The 19,928-nt window shown below is 49.2% G+C and overlaps 1 protein-coding gene across 1 annotated transcript in view; it reads left to right on the forward strand.

The window, feature by feature from the left end:
* Positions 1-19,928, forward strand: part of LOC132502420 (uncharacterized) — a 156,531-nt gene that overhangs the window by 123,263 nt on the left and 13,340 nt on the right. Inside the window, exons 5-6 of the mRNA XM_060118331.1 lie at positions 11,046-11,130; positions 15,124-15,239. Of these exons, the coding sequence (XP_059974314.1) occupies positions 11,046-11,130; positions 15,124-15,239 (201 nt within the window). The remainder of the gene's footprint in view (positions 1-11,045; positions 11,131-15,123; positions 15,240-19,928) is intronic.

The following is a 19,928-nucleotide window of genomic DNA, read 5'->3' on the forward strand; positions in this document are numbered from 1 at the left end:
GGGCAGGGAGAACTATGCAACAGCAAAGAAGGCAACAACACATGAAGGGACAGGCGTGGGGTCTTTCAATCCTCCCAAATTAGTGCACAGCATTCTGGACCCCAGCTGGAGTGCCGCAGGTCTGCACAAATCATTAAGCCCCCTCACCAGGCAGGATACTCAGCCTGGGGCTCAGCCCTCCTCACTGACAATCCACACAGAGTTAGTTTGGCCCATGAAGCTTTGGGATCGGATTTCTGCTTGTCCTTGCCATGGAAAAGCAGAAACATGGTGGTGGTTGGGGGGTTGGGGTGTGCTGGGGATTTTCTTCTTCTTCTTTTTTTATTTGGTCAGTTCCAGAAGAAACGTTGGCTTTCAGCAGACCCAGTGGAAGGAAGGGTGGGCCCCAATCAAAGTGGGACTCTGTCCAGATTTCCTCTCATCACTTTTGGGGAGAACAGGCTATTCCCTGCCAGGATGAGGGCAGAACAGAGGGACGATGGATGTTCTGAACACTCGGTTCCATTGTGTGGTCACCTCGAAGACACAGAGTTCAAAGAGAAGCTGGGAGGTGTTGAGAGCAATTGCTAAGAACTGGGGTTCTGAAGGGAGGGTTGGACGTTCCACTGGGACATTGTCCGGCCAAGGGGCAGTGGTCCTGACAGCCCTCCGCTGCCTGGAGATGGGGAGTTTGGCAAAAACGTCCTAGTGTGTGGTGACGACTGATATTGTTTTTGGAAGTAGATTTATTGTTTTTGTAAAATTGACACTTTCCAGTTGTGTAAGAAAATAGGAGGGAGGGAGGGAAGGAGGAAGGGAGGGAAGAAGAGATGGGAGGAAGAGAGAAAGGAAGAACAGATGCTGAAAAGTTCAAGGAAGAAAGAAAAAGTCATCTTTAGGGCTTCTGAATTAGACTTTCTATACTGTAAGTCCCTTGAGGTGGGGGTGGGGGGAACTGTTTCCCACTTGTACCCCCAGGATCTTTATTAAGGGGGAAGATGGTCCTGTAGCGAAAAACATGGTGAGCTCAGGATTTTCCTAGGAGGGCCATTCACATCCAGTTGGTTTGGAAACCAAGTGTGCCCACACCCCCGGATCTGGTGCTGTTCCCTGAAGGTGGCTCATAGTGCCTGGGTCCACTTCCTACATAGCCTTGGGAGCTTCCTTGGAGGGAGAAAACAGGCAGAGTATAGTATCTGTGATTCATAGAAGAAACTTGCAGGAGGAGATGGGCAGGGGTGGGAAATGGGGACACAGGGCTTTGATTTTCATTCATGCCCTAGGCAAGCTGGTGCCACTTGCTTTTGGTACATGGAAAGGTAAGCAACATCTGGAAGCCTAAACAGGGAATAATTTTCTCCTCCATATTTTGTCTCTGATAATAATCTCCTAATTAGAATTTGAGATGTTCAATTATACAGAGGGAGAGTGTCCAATGGCACAGCACTCTCAGGCGTGCTTGATATTCACCAAAGCTGAGGGTTTAATCCTTCCTCCTCGAAATGGAGAAAGCTGAGGCTCTGGGATTGGAAGTGACCTCCTCAAGGTCACAAGTTTATTCAGTGATAGAGGAAGGATAAGTACACAGACCTTCTCACATCTGGTCTTTGCTCTTATTTCTCTAACTTCATTTCCCACTATTCTACCCCAGGGCTTTGTCCAGCACCAGTTGTGAATCATGCGTGCCTCCCACTCTACTGTTCCTCATTTCCACACTGTTGCTTATGTGCTTTCCTCTCTTTGGAAGTTCTCTGTACTTTCTGGCAATTTCCAAGTTGTATTGGGAGACAGTTCAGATGTCCTCCAGGCTGCCTTCCCTGATACCCCATGGTGAAGAAATGCCTGCCCTGTTCCTGCACTGCATTTGTGCCATTTACATTTATTGTTGTAAGCTTTTAGTGTGTCTCCCCAACTACACTGGCGTGCTTGAAGGCAGTAGCTATGTCCTATTTAGCTGTGCTTCCCTAGAGCTTCACACAGATAAATATTTGTTGAAGGAATTTGAATTTGTAGCTATTCTCATAACTTTATGCTGAAATGACAACCATCATATTAAGCTGCCTCCTTCAGCACCAAGCTTAGAAACAGAGACATCTGACTGCCAATCTTATCCTAATGGTGCTCACCTGAAGATAACAGTGCGAATTATTCTATTCCAGTGCCTGTGGCCCCTCACTAAGCAGATAGGAAGGTGCTAGCCCTCTGTCTCTCACTTTCAGGAAAGCAATATGCCCTCTTTCTTTGACTGTCACCAGCAGTGTGATGAAGCTGATAGCTCATCAGTGATCTGTTTTATAATTGAAATATTAATTATAACTACTTCTCATTTTCTAATGAAATGTCCTTGTCTCAAAGTCCATCAACCTTAGAACCAGGAGATAGAAATGATAAATAGCCAAGACTCTCTAGAAATCCCTTGGAGGATTCAAGGTGGCTTCCTTACCACCACAGATGTTGGCTTCAAGGCTGAGTACTTGTCTCCATAGCCAGCGACTTGCTGTATGAACTTGGACATATCATTGACCTCCTCGGCGCCTCCATCTCCCCACTGATAACATGGAAATAAATATACTATTTGCCTTACAAGGCTGCTATGAGAGGGCTCCAGGCAGTGCTAAGCATGTGCCAAGTCATAGAAGCTATTATTAATATTATTGTTGTTGTTATTAGTAGGGCAGTTGGAGCCTGACTGCCTGGGTTTCAATCTTGGCCTTGCCAAGCTGGATAACCTCAGACAGCTAACCTGAGTCTTTGTTTCCTCGTTTGCCAAAGAGGGTAATATTAGTTCCTACCTCACAGGGTTGTCGTGAGGATTAAATGAGATAATAATGTGAACTAGGTCTTAGAATAGTGGCAGGCACATAAGCAGTGCCTGATAAATCATAGCCATAAGTGGGGGGATTTTTAGGGGTCCTGGAGGAACACCCCCAGACAATTTTAAGGTGCCTTTGCCTCTGGAAGGGAAGTCAAGATGCAAGAAGAATGCACACTTGCTGAGTGTAGGCCACACAGGGCCCCTGCCCTCCTGGAAAGCACATTCTATTGGAATATGGCAACAAACAAGTCAATAGGAAAATGACGATGAAGTAGAGCCAGTTGGGTGCTGGGCTCTCTGGATGAGGAGGTCAGAGAAAGCAATGCTGTTGAATAGGCACATGCAATGCCCAGGCCTCCATTCAATCTCCAAAAGGCTTTTGCCCAGGAGCCCTAAGGGTTCATATGCAAATTAGTACTTGGAGATTTGCCCAAATATCCCAGAGTTCTTAAGGGGAATTTGTAGACCAGCAGCCCATCCCCAACCCCCTTGGAGAATGCTTCAACGCATCTGCCTTCAAATTCTGAATCCTCCTTCCCTCATCTCTGCCGTGTGATTTTGGACAGCTTACTTAACCTCTCTGAAGCTTGGCTTCCTCATCACTAATGCAACGTGGTTATGATAATAATACCAAACTCAGAGAGGCGATAGGAGAATTCAAGGAGATCATATATAAGAAAACACACACCTATGGTTCAAAAATGTTAGCCATTATTTATTCTTTTTCTTTACCTTTCACCCCTCTTTTTTATATACCTTCTTCACTCTGTCCCCCATCTTATACTGCTTTCCTTTCATCCTTTTCTTTTCTCTGCTATTTATTCCCTTTTTTCTTCCTCCTCCTACTCCTCTTTCTTAATTCTTCATCTTCTCCTCCTCCGGGTAAATATCAAAATAGATTTTACCCGAGCAGGGCTAAGAACATCAGTGCCCTCAAACTGTCTCCCAGTGGCCAAAGCAAGAACACGTTCTGCCCAGATAAGCAAAACAAGAAAGTTGGGCTGAGAGACACTGCTAGCCAGCCTCCTGGTGGTAAGTGGGCAAAGGGTTCCTCACTCCATTTCCTGGGCACCGAGACGATGGCTGAATTGGCCTCCCTGCTGTGCACACATACCTCCTCTTCTTCCATCAACGTGGAGTATAAATATATTATGGTCATACTGTGGAGGTATGGGGTGGGGCTTGGGGGTTCCTCTCAAAGGCCAGAAACAAAGGCATATTGCTTCTAACTTATTTTAGCAGTTTTCAGTAATGTAATTTTCAGTTCATTTGGTTATCAAAAACACACGTTTCCCCCCTTTCTTCGCACCAGAAAGGTGAAGTAGATCTGGGCCATGCTGGAGGGTGCTACTGGTTTGGTATTCTTTTTTTATATCCCCACTAATTTCTCCATGCTGTGGAGAATTTGTCACACGCGCAGGTCTGTTTGATTTCATTAAACAGAATATTTAAGCATAAAAATTGTTTAATCGCCTTGTGTCATTATGAGATGAATTTCATTTTGCATACATTTGCATATTTCATCAGAATTAAGGCTGCTAATATGCAAAACAGAGACAGGTTGTGGCTGAGGTGTTTATTGTAATAGCTGCAGGCTGTTCCACTTGGACAGCTTTCTAGGTGGTGGGGAAGGAGGGGGCGGGAGGACTTGGGGTGGCTCAGAACACTTCAGGAAGCCCGTGGGTCTCTGGGGCTTCTTCCTCGGTGGAGCAAAGATGGGTGGGCGTGGCCTGCCTCCCTGCCCTAGGAGACTGGCCAATCAGAGTAGGCTGGGCTGAAGAGGCAGGAGGAGGCCCAGCTGTCCGCCCCAGAGGCTCCTGGGAGCTGGTGGGTACCAGGGCTGAGGTGAGGGACCAGAGCGAGGCTGGGGCCACGCTGTTGGCTCAGATGCATGCATTCCCCACCCCCCCAGGATAGGCACATGACATTCTGGAGGCCTCCGCAGGCTTCTCTCCTTGTTTGTGCTGCTGCTTCTTCCTCTGCTTGCATTTTTTCTTTCCCTTTGTTTTCTCCGTGGCTTTGTTTCAAGCCCTATTGAGTTTCTTCTTACCCTTTATTTCTTCTTCTTTATGTTTCCTTTGCAGGTTTCCTTCCTCCCGTGCTTCCCACCACCCCAAATGGGCTGGCATCCTTGTCTACTGTCTTTTTTTCTTCCTCTGCTTCCTGCCCACTTTGTTCCCACCCTGCTTTGCTTGTCCCTTCCGCTCCCGCCTCACCTCCTCCTTTCTCCATCCTGGACCCCCTTTCTTCCCCGGCCCGACACCCTGGAGAGCATCCGCAGCAGCCAGGAGTGACTTGAGGTGAGGACCGAATTAGGCAAGGCCCCCCACTTGTGCAGCCACCCCGCCCCTCCATCTGAAATCCTTGATGAATCCCTGCCTTCATTTGAAGGTCAGAGATTAGATACCTATCATTTTCCTCTCCAGGGCCTGCCCTGCTGGTCCCCTGGAGAGCAGGTTCATAGCCACCCCCCCAGACAGAGGGGAGGAGAATTCTGTTCTTGGTGCATAATGAGGCTGTTTTCAGAGCATGGAGGGGTTCGATACAGAAGCTACTTTCAAAAGAAAGTAGCGTGGATGCTCCCCAACCCCTCCTGTTCTGTGCAGCTTGTGATGAGTCACACCACTCCCGCAAAGATAAGCGAGGGCCATTCATACGAGCAAAGTTGAAAGGCAGCCTGAGCCAGGCACTGGCCTGAAGAAACTAAGCCCCTTCTCCAGGTCTCAGTTTCCCTATCCATCTCTTGAGATTCTCCCAAGACTTCCCTGGCAGTTGCAGGCAGGAGACGATGTGGAAAGGGCAGAATATGTTTATTAAATTAACCTCAATTTATTGGGCACCTACTCTGCACTGGGCACTAGGTGAACACTGATACAGCTGACATTTGGATGGGGAAGGCAGACCCCCGGAAGAAAAGAACAAAGATAATGTCAGACAGCGATAAATGCCAGAGGAGTGGCGGTGGATGGTGACTAGACCCTACCACTCCACTTTCCACTGCTCCTTTTGGCTTCTCTTGCTGGTGGCCGCTTCTCGGGTCCATTTTCTGGGCTACATCCCCACTGGCCAGTGGCCCCTCCCCTCCAGACCACCCAGAGGGACCCGCGGAGAATCACTCCTTTTTCTCAGACTCTTTGAGCATCTCCCCAGAGCTGGTAGAACAGCAGCTGCCAGGCGAACCCGCCCCGGCAAGATTAGCTTCTCAGGCCTCCATTTGAGAGCTGGAGCAATTAAAGCAGAATTAATGGGCTAGTAGGCAACCACCTTCCTATCTGAGGAGGGAGCGAGCGGGGCGGGCCTGTTTTGCTGAGTCCACAAACTGAACACAATGCTCATCGACCAGGGGCAGTGGGGAGGGGATGGCTAGGCGAGCTGGTGGGAATTAGAGACATCCCTCCCTCCCCACCCCAGCCAAGTACAACTGGTTAGCCACTGGGCTCTGAGCATCTCTGCGGGGGACTCCAGCTTCGCTGGTGCGGAACTTTCTGGAATAGAACTTTGCCTTGGCAGCTTTGAAATGCCCAACCCAGTCCTGTTTTGAAATTTGATTTAATTTTTAATATCTTTATTCTCTCCCCAATAGCAAAAGCAATACATTTCCTATTGATTTTTAAAAATCAAATCTTGCAAATATGTATGGCTTAGAAAGCCCTATAAAATTATACATCTGCATATAAATTAGTATCCGACGGGGTGGGGGGAATCAGCAGGAATAGACACCAAACTGTCCATAGCAGTTAGCCCCAGTGTGTGTGTGTGAAAGGGAGAACTGAAGGAGGCTAGATAACATGTAATGTATTGGGGCACCAAGATGGATAACGTTGCTTCCTGCTATTGTTACTGTGGATTATATTGTTTTGTTTTTGTACGATAAAAATCAAACACGTTCATGGTAAAGAAAGAAATACAGAAAGATGTCAAAGACACCTGAGTTCAGGCTCTTCTGCTTGCCGGCTGTGTGACCTTCTCCAAGCCATTTCCCCATGCAGGGCCTCAGTTTCTTTACCTGTAAAATGGGTTGTAGACATCATCCTTACCTCAACCTACTGAGAGAATTGCACATAGAGAACTTCCCACAATGCCCGGCGCATGGTGAGCGCTTAACAAATGGGAGTCATTCGTACTGGTTACTGTCCACACTTCTGGCAGGGTGCCAAGCATGTATGTTTTTAAAGGAACTTGACTTCTGGCATCAAAACCCCATAGGATGCAGGGGCCACCAACATCTCCCTCCCCTACTTCAGTGCGTCCAAGTAAGATGACATAAATAAGGTAGTTCTATTTCCAGGATACCCAAGTGTCTCAGGAAGTGTCAGAAGATTCTCAGAACGGGTTGTTGAAAGGCGGTGCAGAACCCAGAGGGAGTACAGACAAAAGCTGAATTGCATTGACATTGACATGACCTGGGAGCCCGAAGATCTGACTTCTGGTTCCTGGTTTTGCCCCTTCCCACCCCAGGGGCTTGACTCTTTCCTTTCTCTTGTCCTCTGGGGCCTCAGTTTCCCCACCTGAGACATGGAGCAAGACAAATAGCTAATCTAGCACCCGTGAACAGATGGAAAGATATTTTGAATTCCCGTCACTTTTTTTCTTTGAATGAACTTATCTCTCCAGTGGGCAGGGTCGGAGAGACTCGAGGAGGGATAGCAGCGATGGGAATGCCATCCAGCTAAGTTTCTGTGTTTGGGAATGATGCTTGGGCCCACAGAACTCTGGGCAGAGGGCTATGTTGTCGGGCATTGGATGGAGTGCCCTTCTGGAAGCCGGTGGCCGGGTCTGATGCAAGCGTGCCAGGAAGTCCTGGGCCTGAAGGTAAGTGTTTGTGTAAGAAGTCAGGGCGGGGGCAGGAGGGGGGCCGCAGTGATTGTACCAAGGAGGCCAGAAACCTGAGCACGTCCTGCCTGCAGTCAGACGGGGGTCACCAAACCCAGACTAAATAGTCTGGCGAGCCAGGCTCTGGGCTGTCTGGAAAATGATCCCAGGATGGAAAGAACCCGTCGGGGAGGGGCTGAGAGGGGGGCACAGTTAACAACACGGAGCCCTGTATCAGCAGCCACTCCGAGGCCACCTCCCTAAGGTGGGGCCTAACCATGAACCAGACGGACGGAGGTTTGAATTTTTCATTTCAGTTTCCGCTTCTTAATAGGAGAGGGGGAGGGGGTGGGAGGCTGAGGGGCAGCCCGGGTCCCTCCTCTCTGCTCGCCTGCATGAGGTTCAGGGCTGCACACATCGCTCTGTTCTCCGGGCCTGGAGCCAGGTTCTCATACCTGAAGGGGTCCAAGTGCCACTGTGTGGCCTTGGGCTGGTTAATTAGCCTCTCTGTGCTTTTTTTTTTTTTTTTTACCACCCCTCACTTGTCAAGCAGACATAAGCCTGGGTGCCTATGTTGATTGAGACTGGGGGCTGAGCAAGCATATATGTACCTTTGGGTGGGTGGGACACAGGTGTCCCTTCCAGGCAGAAAATGTCCCCTGGATTCAAACCAGCAAGTCAAGTACTTGGACCAGGCGCCCTTGGGCAGTGAACAACACGCGTAATCACACCTGGCAGTCCTGGGCAGGAGCATGAAAGGGGTAATTCCTAGTACATTACTGAGCACCTGCTCTGAGTCCGTCACCACCCTCCATGCCCACTGACACTAGGAGACGCGTGTTCTCTCCCTCTTCTTAGAGAAGAGAACATGGAGGCTCAGAGAGGTTAAGTAACTTGCCTGAGGTCACACAGCTGGTTAATGGCAGCATCAGGATTGGAACACAGGTCTAATCCTAAAGCCCTTTCTGTAACCCCTCGTAGCCTTATTACCATGAATGTTACTATTTCCCACTAACGTTCACAGCAACACAGTTCACAAGAACGAAACAGTAAAAACCATCCAGGTGTCCACTGATGGATAAATGGCTAAATAAAATTCGGCCTGTCCATACAATGGAATATTATTCAGCCTCAGCGGGAAGGAAATTAGGACATGTGCTACAACATGGATGAACCTTGAAGACATGATGCTGAGTGAAATAAACCAGACAGATACTGCATGAGTCCATTTATATGGGGTACCAAGAGCAGTCAGATTCATAGAGGCAGAAAGTAGAGAGGAGGTTGTCAGGGGCTGAGGGGAGGGCATGATAAAGAGTTATAATTTACTGGCTACAGAGTTTCAGCTTGGGGTGATGAAAAAGTTCTGGAGATGGATTGTGGTGATGTTTGCACAACCAAGTGAGTGTATTTAATGCCACTGAGCTGTACACTTAAAAATGGTTAAAAGGGTAAATTTCGTTACCTCTGTTTCACCATAATTTTAAAAAATCACTTCTTTATGGAGACTTTTGGGACTCCCCACTCACCCCCCAAACAAGCCTGCTCCCACAGAGGCCCCTGCTTCCTCTTGCCCACCCTCTGCACCAGGAAAACACGGGCTTCCCCTCTGGGCCCAGAAAAGACAGTGGCCTTGCCTGCCTCCACCCCAGCACCCCCCAGGGTGCCCCACCCCCCAGGGCCAGCCCAGCACCCGCATTCAGGAGATCAGTCTGAATGAATGACACCAACTACAGATTAACCATAATGCCGTCTGTTTAAATGTAGATGATTAGAAAAGAGTTTCCCCGGGGCATTTGAAAATCTGGTTCGCTGAAGCACACTGGAGAAGCCCAAGGCTGAAAGCCCTGCGGTTCTCATCTGGGGAGTGAAGCACAGACCCCGCAGTTTCTTCTGAAAGTCCTGGAGAAGCCCCTTGACATCTCCTCCTGACCTTGACTCTGCAGAGCATGAGCACAGCGACCAGGACGCGGTGACCTGACTCTGTCCCCTCGGCACGTCTGCAAACTGAACATATATTTCTCCAGTCCTTCTCAGGACTTGGAGTCCTGGCTCCACTGCCCAGCTCTCAGTGAGGCGAGCAGATGGTCACAAAAACAGGTGGTGGCCCCGTCATCCTGACGATGCCTGGGGTCTCTCCCAACACCAGCCCTTGGCTCTTGTGACTTCCAGGCCTCGGAGCATCTCACTCTGCTCTGGGTGGTTTTGGAGCCTCCAGCAGAGCAGTGACAGGTGCAGAGAGATGGGCGATCACGAGCCCATTTCAGAGTTAGTGAAACTGAGGTCTGCACCAGACAGATGATGTGACTGCTCCTTCAGCCCGTTTCCCGGAGCTGGAGGACACATTCATTCATTTTGCAAATATTTGTGAGTTCTTGCCAGGCACAGGGCTGGATGCTGCAGATATAATGAGACGGGTGGGGTGGGAGGTATCCGGCAAGCGTGTCCTACCTTTATCTGGCTCACAGTACAGGGGTGGAGAAAAAAGTTCAGCCAAATCTCTCAAGTAAAATTAAACTGGAAACCGGGATATGGGCTGTGAAAGAGAGGAAAAGGAGCTCGGAGAGCTGATATAGTAGGAACTGATATAGTAAGAACGATTGGTCTGGTCTGGGGAGGTCCTGCAAGGCGTCTCTGAGCTTCCTCAGATTAACGCTTCTGAAAATCAGGCTGAAATCTGATCACCGGGAGGGGGAAGAGAACTTTCTAGACAGAGGGAAAGCCATGTACGAAGGCTGGCGTGTGGACCAAGCAAGTAAGTGCAGATCACAGGAAGGTCAACATGGCCAGAGTCACGGAAGGGGCATGCGTGGTGGAGAGGGCTAGCCATCCCCTTCCGGAAGGTCTCTGGTCCACAACCTGGGGGCCAGAGGAGGCATGGGAGGGGCTCGTCAGGGCTGAGACGTGGCTGAGTTTGTGTTTTGAAAAGATCCCACGTATTGCTGAGTGTGCAGTGGCTGGAGGGAGCTGGCAGAGATGTGTTAAGGCTACTGCAGGCATCCAGGCGAGAGATGAGGGCTGCCGGCATCAGGAAGGCAGCGGGAAATGGTGAGAAGATGACAGATTCAAGAGAGATTTTGGCAGGAAAACCTCCAGGACCTGCTGGATGGTGCGGGGGGTAGGGGTAAGGGAGAGAAGGGTGCAGGGAAGCCCCAGTACTGTGATGGGGTCCCTGGAGGCACGGGCCGGAGTGGGGCGATGAAGAAGCTGCAGTCACAGAAAGCTCTTGGAGGCCAGCTGGTCCTCACCTGTCATCTTACAGATGGGGAAACTGAGGTGCTTAAAAGCAACATGCCTTTTCCAAGAGAACACAGGGAGGCCGTGGCGAAGCCGGGACCAGAATTCAGTTCTCATAGGACCGATGATGAGATGTCAGCTACAGTCCAGCCAAGGCAGAAACTTCATTCATTCACTCAATCAGCATTTTTTGATCCCACAGAAATGAATATATCCCAGTTCCTGCCCTCAAGGAGTCCTTGGTGAAGGAGACAGACACACAGACCTGCCATGAGAACCCAGGGTTGGTAAGGATCCAAGGGGAATTCACTACAGCTGTAGGAAGCACAGAGAAAGGAGAATTCATTCTGCTTGGGAGGTCTTGAGAGGCTTTAAGAAGGAGGTGGTTTTTGAGCTGAATCTCTTAGGTATGTGTTTGCTGGTAGTACAAAGGAAGGAAAGAAAATCAGGCATCAGGAGAGGCTTGTGCAAAGGACCAGGGGCATGAAAGTGCGTTGGGCATATTCACGAATTGAAGAAGTGTTGGTTTGAGTGGAGAGTTAAGTGCAGGGAGCAGGGCTGGCCTAGAGGCCTGGGTCAGAGGGACCTTCTGTGGGAGTGGATCTCAGTTCTCTGGCAAACATTCCAGCCCTGCAGGGGATGGCTTTTGTCATTGTTAACTGGAATCCTCCTTTTGCATGATAAAACATTAACATCCTCCAGAATACAAAAAGATGTGATGGTCATTAGCTTTTCCCATGTCTGACTACCACATTGCTTCATTAAACCAAGAGGCAGCTTAGGGTCACTGCAAACAACGGGGCCCTGGAGCAAGCCTACCTGGGGGGTACAGACCCCAACTCCACGAGACCCTGGGCAAATCACTGTCTTGGTTCTCTTGTCTCTAAAATGGTGATACATCTAGGATTAGGACTAACACACGTACAGGGCTTAAAAGAGTGCCTGGTACTCATTAGATATTAGCTATGCTTGTTGATTTCACAACAACCCTATAAGAAAGATGCTGTTATTATCATCTCTACTTTAAAGGTAAGAAAGTTGAGGCTTGAAAAAGGTTCAGATGGAAGTTGGTAGAGCTGGGATTTGAAGCCAGATCCTGAGTTCTTATCTGTTGTGCTACACAATGTCTGATCTGAACCTGAAAGTCAGGGATACATGCAGGTGATTCTAGACCAGGGAACCCAATTTCAGGCTGGCAAGGGATGTACTTGGCCTTCATCAAAGCAGGGCTGGTTTTGGCAGGCCCCTCCGGGGAGGCAGGACTCAGCATCTAAGCCACGACAATTGCTTTTCCAGAAATGGAATAGCTATGGCAGGAGTATAAACTCTGGAGACAGACAGCTGTAGGTGCAGATCCTAGCTCTGACCACCTCCGGGCCGCGTGACCTTGGACGAGGCACGAACACCTCCGAGCCTCGGTTTTCCCATCTGTGAAGTGAGACGTCTGGTTAGCCTAAGTCAAAGGAAACTTCCAGCACCAACGTAACCTCTTAAGTAATAAGTGTCCATGCAGCTAGCTCAGAAAAAGGAAATGATGTCTCCCTGGGACCCGTTGGACTGTGCTCTGTGGCCACCTAAACTAACTGAGACTCAGTTTACTCGCCTAACAAACAGGCAGAGTAAATCCAAGTGGGGCTCTGCCTCCTTCTCAGAGTTACTGCGTGTGCAGGGAATGTGGCTTTGGAGCACTGCAGCCCGGAGCTTGATTCCTAAATCTGCCCCCAAGGTGCCTTTGTGCAAGTCTGAGTCTTAGTCTTCATCTGTAAAATGGGCACGATAATTCCGGTTTTACAGAATTTGATTGAAGAATGATAGGTCACATATATTTAGCATCTCGTGCAGAGTAGACACGCAGTTAATAGGAAATAATGATAACATCCCAGCTAATAGTCTGGGGTGACTCCTTCAGGCCGGGCACTGTGCCTTCTGAGCTTGTATCATAATTCAGATAAACCATATAAAGGTTCTTTGTAAACTGTAAAGTCCGGTGCACATATATATGGCACCAGAGGAAGGTCATTGGATGACCCCAGGACCTCCTTAGGAGCAGATAGCCCCCATACATGGAGATTTCACAGTCACCACAAGATGGTGGCGTGCACGTCCCGCACCCTAAAAGTTTTCTTGTGTTAGAATTTGAGACACTCCCAACTCAGCAGAGGCATCGGCCGCTCCAGCAAGGCGGCAATGAAGTGCCCATTGGGTTCTTTTCAAGTTCCAGCGGCGTGTAATGACAGCCTTTTCCTCCACTCGTAAACCACATATGGAATTAATAGCACCAGCATCAAACCAGACCAGGCTGGGTTTATTCACCAGAAAGAGTGAGATGTTCAGAAAGCAAGGCCAGGAGAGGCAGAGAAGGCTTTAACAAGCTTCTAGGTAGGATTTTTATTCCCCCTCCCTTTTCACTTTATTGAATCTGGTCCTTGCTGATTTGGTTACAGCCTGTGATTTCGGTTTATGATTCAATAACCCATTTGAAAGCTTGTAAATAGCACGGTTTTGCTATCTGCTCTCTCCTCCCCAAGGGGGTTGCCGCTGAGGATAGAGGGGGAGCCTGCGTGCTCTCACAGCTGGGTGGGCAGCCATTGGAGGGGTGTTCTGAGGGTGGGACCACTGAGCAATGTGGACCTGGGGTGGGGTCTTGACCACTGGATAAGGTGGACCCAGCCTCAAGCAGCAATTGGATCCCCCAATCCAAATGAGGATTTCTCCCATCCAGACATGACCGTGTCTGGGTGTTCCTGATTCTCCCCACCCCAACCAGGGCTGGGGACCCCACTGGCACAAGCCCCAGCTCACCCCTCAGGAAGCTGTGAGTGATCACAGTGGCTATGATTCACAGATTCTGTGTCCTCAGAGCCGGATTTCTTGAGAGGGTCATCTACACTCCCTCTGCCACTCCCCACCCCCCAACCCACTGCTAACTGGCTGTCCCGCTGGTCCAAAGAGGAAGATGAGAGACACGTGGCACAGGACCCCACCCCAAGACAAGCCCAGTCTAGAGCAGAAACCCTGGCAACCAGCAGAGGCATGAATGAGTCCAGCCAAGATGAGTCCCAGGCAAATAACCAATCAATAAGTGATTGTTGATATAACTCACTGATTTGGAGCAGTTTGTTTCACAGCAGTAACTGACTGATACACTATCTGCTGGGGGCTTTTCAACTTTATTAACCAAATGACTAAATGAATAGATGAATGCTACAGTTCTCTAAATCGTTGGGTCCATGAGTTGGAGAGGTCTTAGTGGTGGGATTCTGTGCTTCTGAGTCTCTGTGGTTTAAATTCCTGGAGTAGAAGCTGGGCACGATCTCTCCAGGAGAGCAGCATGATCCGTGCAGAAAGGTCCATGCTGATCTTTGCCCCATCCCACGTTTCCATTTGGCCTTGGTGAGAGCATCCCGGTGCCAGGCAGCTGAGTGTAGGGGGAAGTGGAAGCTGTGGTGTAAACAGTTGAACTGAGACACATCTTCATGACTCCTCTGCCCACAGGGAAAAGCCTAAATGCTATGGGAGGACCTCCAGGCTCTGGTTTGATCTATCTCCTGGTCTTGTCTCCTGCAGCTACACCACCATACTCCCTAAGATGGGACATTCAATTCTGCTCACTGGCCTCCAAACACATCATGCTTTTTCATGGATCCTGCCTTCGCTCCTACCATCTCCTCTGCCCGAAATGCCCTTCCTCCATTTAGCCCCCTAATGAACCCCTACTCATACTGCAAAACCCAACCACCATAGCCCTTCTATGAAATTTTCCCCAAACTGAGCTAGAAAACTCTTCCTTGTGATACTGAAATTACTTAATGGCATGTCAGATCACACACCATTTCCCCAACTAGACTGTGAACTCCTCCAGAGCATGTTCAATGAAACCAAAGAGGGTAGATGGGTGAGTGAGTGATCAGTGTGGGTACCTTTCCAACAAGGTAGAATGGTTCTGTGCAAATACCATGGGCACTGGAATCGACAGATCCTGGGTTCAGATGCAGAGGATTGTTACTCCATGAGACTAGGCTAATTCCATTGTTTCATGGGTCTTAGTTTTCCCAGCTATAAAATGGGACCAAGAGTGATCATGGCAGGACATACTATCTCCAGAGAAAAGGCTCCCTCCCTTCTCCCTGTCAAGGGACTCAGCCCTCCTCTTCTGGGGGGAGGGCTGCCTCTTTGGCCTTCTTCCTGGCACCTCTCCCAGGGGTGGGAGGTCTCAGGAGGATGGGAATCAGGGAGAGGCTGGAGCTCAGGGTTCTCTGAAGGTATTTTTCTCTCCCTAGGGAGTCTCTGTGAGCAGCGTGACACCGTCATCATCATCTTCATCATCCACATCAACTCCTATTTATCAGACACCAATGAGGACTTTCTGTTCATTATCTCTCAACAGTCCTACCAGGTAGAGACTCCTATTATCCCCATTTTAAAATAAAAACGCCGAGCCTTGGGGAGGTGCTAGGACCTGGTGAGATGATTTCTCTCCTTCTCACTGTTCTTCTTGGTCTGAGGATCTTTTATCTTTGACCTTGTATCTCTGGGCAGTTAGTCGTGGGGAAACCATTGTTTGATTTGGGGCCGATCTCAGTGAGCCTATGGCTTGGGTTTCCTGGGCTCCAGACTCTGCTCCCTGGAGACCAAAGGAGAGAGAGTGGGAAGCAGGGTCCAGGAGAGCTCCTAGGGCTTGGAATAGCCTCAGTGAGGTACTTCTGCATTTGTTAGCACCACCTGATGCGTTCTCCCCAGTTCCCCCTGTTTGACAGACATTCTTCAGTGCCTAGTGTTCACCAGGCTCTGTGCCAAGAGGAGGAGATGCTGAAATAAATGTCATTGTCATGCCCTCAAGAGCCTACCAGTCTGATGGCTGAGGCAGCCCTGAAGACAAGCTTCTGGAGGCCATTTATCTAAAGGCTGTAGTTAATGACACTTGGAAGTGAGAAACCATTAAGGCATCATCTTGGTGTCAACTCCAGTCAATTGCTCATGGCCTCCTCGACGCTCAAGGGCTTGGAAAGAAAGGATGCTATGATTGATTAGCAATGTCTGCCGTGTGCACGGCTAGGAGAGTTCTGCCCTGTGTGCCAATTACCTGCTACCCCTGGTTGAGCAATGCTACTTTTTGTAGGTGTGACAGCCTACCCAGTCAGAAAGGTTGAAGGAAGCCATAAACAGGATTTTTGCAATCCTGATCTGAGCACGGTCTACATGCCTTGGAGGAAGGAAGGATTTCTGCTCCTGGGAGAGTCTAGAAGGCTCCCAGAAGTACTGAGAAGCGAGCTGAGCTTGAAGGATAAGATTTCAGTGTCTTATAAGTGATTCCCATTGACATATACTGAACACTTAGTGTATTCCATATATTTTTCAGATGGAGAAGATGTCAGGGAGGACCCTTCAGGCAGCAAGGTACAAGGGACATCTTGAATGCAGTGTAGCGAGGGTGACAAGAGAAAGGAGTATGAGAACAGAGCTGGGGGCAGGGGGAGCAGCTCACAAAGGTTCTGGAGTAGAGTTTGGCTTTCATCCCACAGGCCCTAGAAGTAAGGGGGCACCTTGCATTTGAGCACAATTTCTCTGCATGGAGCCACCAGCAAGGGGGCAGCTGCCGGCTGAGATATCTTCTCCCTGAGTGTTCTCAGCCGGGAGAACAGAGCTCCTGCAGCCATGAGGACACTCTGCTATTTTAAGCTACCTGCCAACAGCCCGCCTGCCTCCCGCCCTGCTGTCTTGACACGCAGCTCCTGGCAGCGAACCCAGTGTCAACCCAGCAGACAGGGCTGGGCGGCTGGATGCAGATGCACACCTGGGCAGGTGACAGCTGTGGGGAACCCAAGCACCTTCCCACCCCTAGCGCCCAGCATCCTTGACCCACTAGCCTGGGTGTGGGGCTGAGGGGAACCCACATCCTGCCCTGCTCAGACAAGGCAGGCAGACTTGGGGGCTAACCTCTGGTCTTACATATGTGGTAAGACATCTCTCTTCTCAGAGACTCTGTTTTTCCTCATCTGTAAAATGGGTATAATGATGAAATAATCATGCTGCCTCACAGGATGCTGGGGGAGCTCTTCAGGGGATCAGATATATAAGGGACCAGCACTGTGCCTGGCACATTTTAGGAGGTGAGAGCATCTATACCAACCACCAGCACGCTCCCCCCCACTTACCCTGCCTTATTCCTCCCCACCTGACATTATGTTGGATATTCATTGGACCATGGCAGCAGAGACTCTGGAACCTTAGCATCTAACAGTGCCTGACATATAGTAGGTGCTCATAAGTAGATCATGAACGAAAGGAATGGTCCTTGTTATATAGTTTCACCTCTCTAAGACTTCGTTTCTCATCTGTAAAGCCTTCATTCATCCATTCATTCACCCATGAGTCACTGAGCTCCTACTATGCCCCAAGCACTGTGTGAAGCTCTAAGAACCAAAACTGTGCAAACGTGAATGGCCCACAATGTCCAGACTGGGTCTGTTTTCATCCGGTTAAAGATTAAATTCCTAATTCTAAAAGTGGACAAAATTAGAGATTATTTGACCTCCAAACAGGTGGATCTGTACCCAGTCTCATCACCATTCATAAAACAAGAGCCAGCCTTGTTGCCATGGCCTGCCATCGCCAGATCTAGTTGGGGAAGAAGGGGGGATAAAGGCGTATGGTGGTCCCTAGTCCAAGCAGCATGAAGGGAGCATTTGGTGGCGGAGAGCCATGTGTGGTCCCAGTGCCTGTGGTTCCTTGAGAAGCCTGGGTCCACCTGGCCAGTTGGGAGAAGGTCAGCAATTCCAACAGTAGGTTCCTGAACGTGTCACCCCTTGGCAGGGAGCAGTGTGTGTGTCCAGATCCTCAGAGACTGGTTGGCCCTGGCTCAGGTACCAACCTAACCCTGCCCAATTATATCTCTCAAAGCCAACTGCACTCTGCCATTGCAAATATAACATCTGCATCCAAAATTCAACCATGTCTGTGACAACCCATTTTCACCTATAATGGATCAGAGCTTGCTCCCTGCCACCAGCCTAGGTTCAAATCCTGGCTTTGCTCCCTACCGACTGTGTGACCTCAGGCAAATTGCTTAACCTCTCTGTGCTTGCTTCTTCATCTGTAAAACAGGGATAATAATAGCACCTACCTTATTAGGTTATTAGGAGGAGAAAATGAGTTGATACATGTAAAGCACTTAGAATAGTACTTGGTACTGTAGACAGTGGGTAAGAATTTGCCTTTTTTTTTTTTTTTTTTTTTTTTTTGCGATACACAGGCCTCTCACTGTTGTGGCCTCTGGACGCGCAGGCTCAGTGGCCATGGCTCACGGGCCCAGACGCTCCGCAGCATGTGGGATCTTCCCAGACCGGGGCACGAACCCGTGTCCCCTGCATTGGCAGGCGGACTCTCAACCACTGCGCCACCAGGGAAGCCCAAGAATTTGCCATTTTTGATGATCATTATCATTTGAGTCATAGACTTCTGGCATTATTTAATGAAGAGCCCAGTCTGGAGATCAACGGGTTTAAGTCTTTTTGCAAAAGTTGGGGCAGTGGGATGAGAGGTCCTGATTCCCAGAAGAGATTGTGCTGGAGACTCCCTCTTGGTACTTAACTCTTCACTCCCCTGTAACAGCATCAGACACCACACCTTGGCCATGGACTCATGTGGGCAACACTTGCTTCCTCTCTTCTAGACACTGAACATGCCCACGTAATTTTCTCTGGCTAATGGGCTATTAGCAGACATGATGCAGGCAGAGGCTGGAAATGTGCTTGCCCCTCTATGTGTTACTGACAGCTACTGAAATGTGGAGGCCATTCTTTACACAGCATTATCATGGTAATAGCTAACTGATACATCTGACAAGGCATTGCCAGCAAAGGATTCTGGTGATGATTATAAGAAAGAATGCATGCAAAGTGTTTAGTATAATGGTAGACACATAGTAAACCTTCAAGTAACCTTAACTATTTTCATCACATCCTCATCATCTTCATCAGTATACCCTCTCCCCACAGCTAGAGCCAAGGTCCCCTTCCCCTGACTCGAGGTCATATACCTTTCAAGGACCTAGCACACATCTCCACCTGCTTCCCAACCAGCCTCTCCTTGATGTTCTGAAGAAATGAGAAAGAAGTGTTAAATTTGTTCTTGGCTACTTTTCCTTGCAACTCCCAGAGGCCCTGCTTACAAACTGAATCAGTTATCAGCTAGTTAGGCTGGCGGTCCCCGGAGGTGCCGCTTGAATACAGATAGGGACCCATGCATTATTCAGTGCGAAGACGGGGAGAAATGAGCAATGCGTCCAAAGCCAGAACAGCAGTGGCAGTAAGGGAATAATTAGCGAGCTGTCACTTGTCCCTGTCACTGTTTCCTCCCTTAACACATGAGGGAAAATAAAAAAAAATTTTTAAATAATTTTTTTTTAAAGGGAGAAGAAAAAAGGCAGGGAAGATCATCTTGCTTCTCGAGGCAGCTGGTAGGTTAAAATGTGACACTAAAGGAGCTTGAAGCAAGGGCTCGGGTTCAGCTCACAAAAGCCGTGGCCTGAGGACCTCCCCCCAATATTTTATCGAACTCCCCTTTCTGCTTGATGATTCATGAGTGCTGCCCCAGCCTTCCAGTCAGATTTGCTGCACGTTTCCATAGCACTGGGAATTAATTTCTCCCGTCTAAGGAAGAGGTGATGGTGCTGGGAGGGGGCAGGGGGTGGGGAGGAGACGTGAGGGGCAGAGCCACCCAGGCCTGCAAAGGTTTGAGGTGACCTTCCACGAGGACACTGGGATGAGGTTGACAAGACCTGCGCTTGGCTCGTTTGGGGACTGTGAATTTGATTATTCATGAGTTTACGCTCACAGAAAGAAATCATTTTGTTGCGTGATTCCTCATCGTTTCTTGTGGAAGCTATTTTTATTTATCTATTAATGTCTTGTTAGAATTTTTTTTTTTTTTCTTTGCTGGTGTGTGCCGGTTGGTTTGCCACTTGCGGTGTTGAGCCAGACGAGTAAGGGTCTGAAATGTGTTGATGGCGAGGCCGGGTTTCTCAACGACTTCCCCTGCCTTTTCCCTTGGAAGAATAGCAGAAAGGGTGGGGCGGGGGTGGGGG

Source organism: Mesoplodon densirostris, chromosome 15, assembly GCF_025265405.1.
Source record: "Mesoplodon densirostris isolate mMesDen1 chromosome 15, mMesDen1 primary haplotype, whole genome shotgun sequence".
NCBI classification, from domain to species: domain Eukaryota; kingdom Metazoa; phylum Chordata; class Mammalia; order Artiodactyla; family Ziphiidae; genus Mesoplodon; species Mesoplodon densirostris.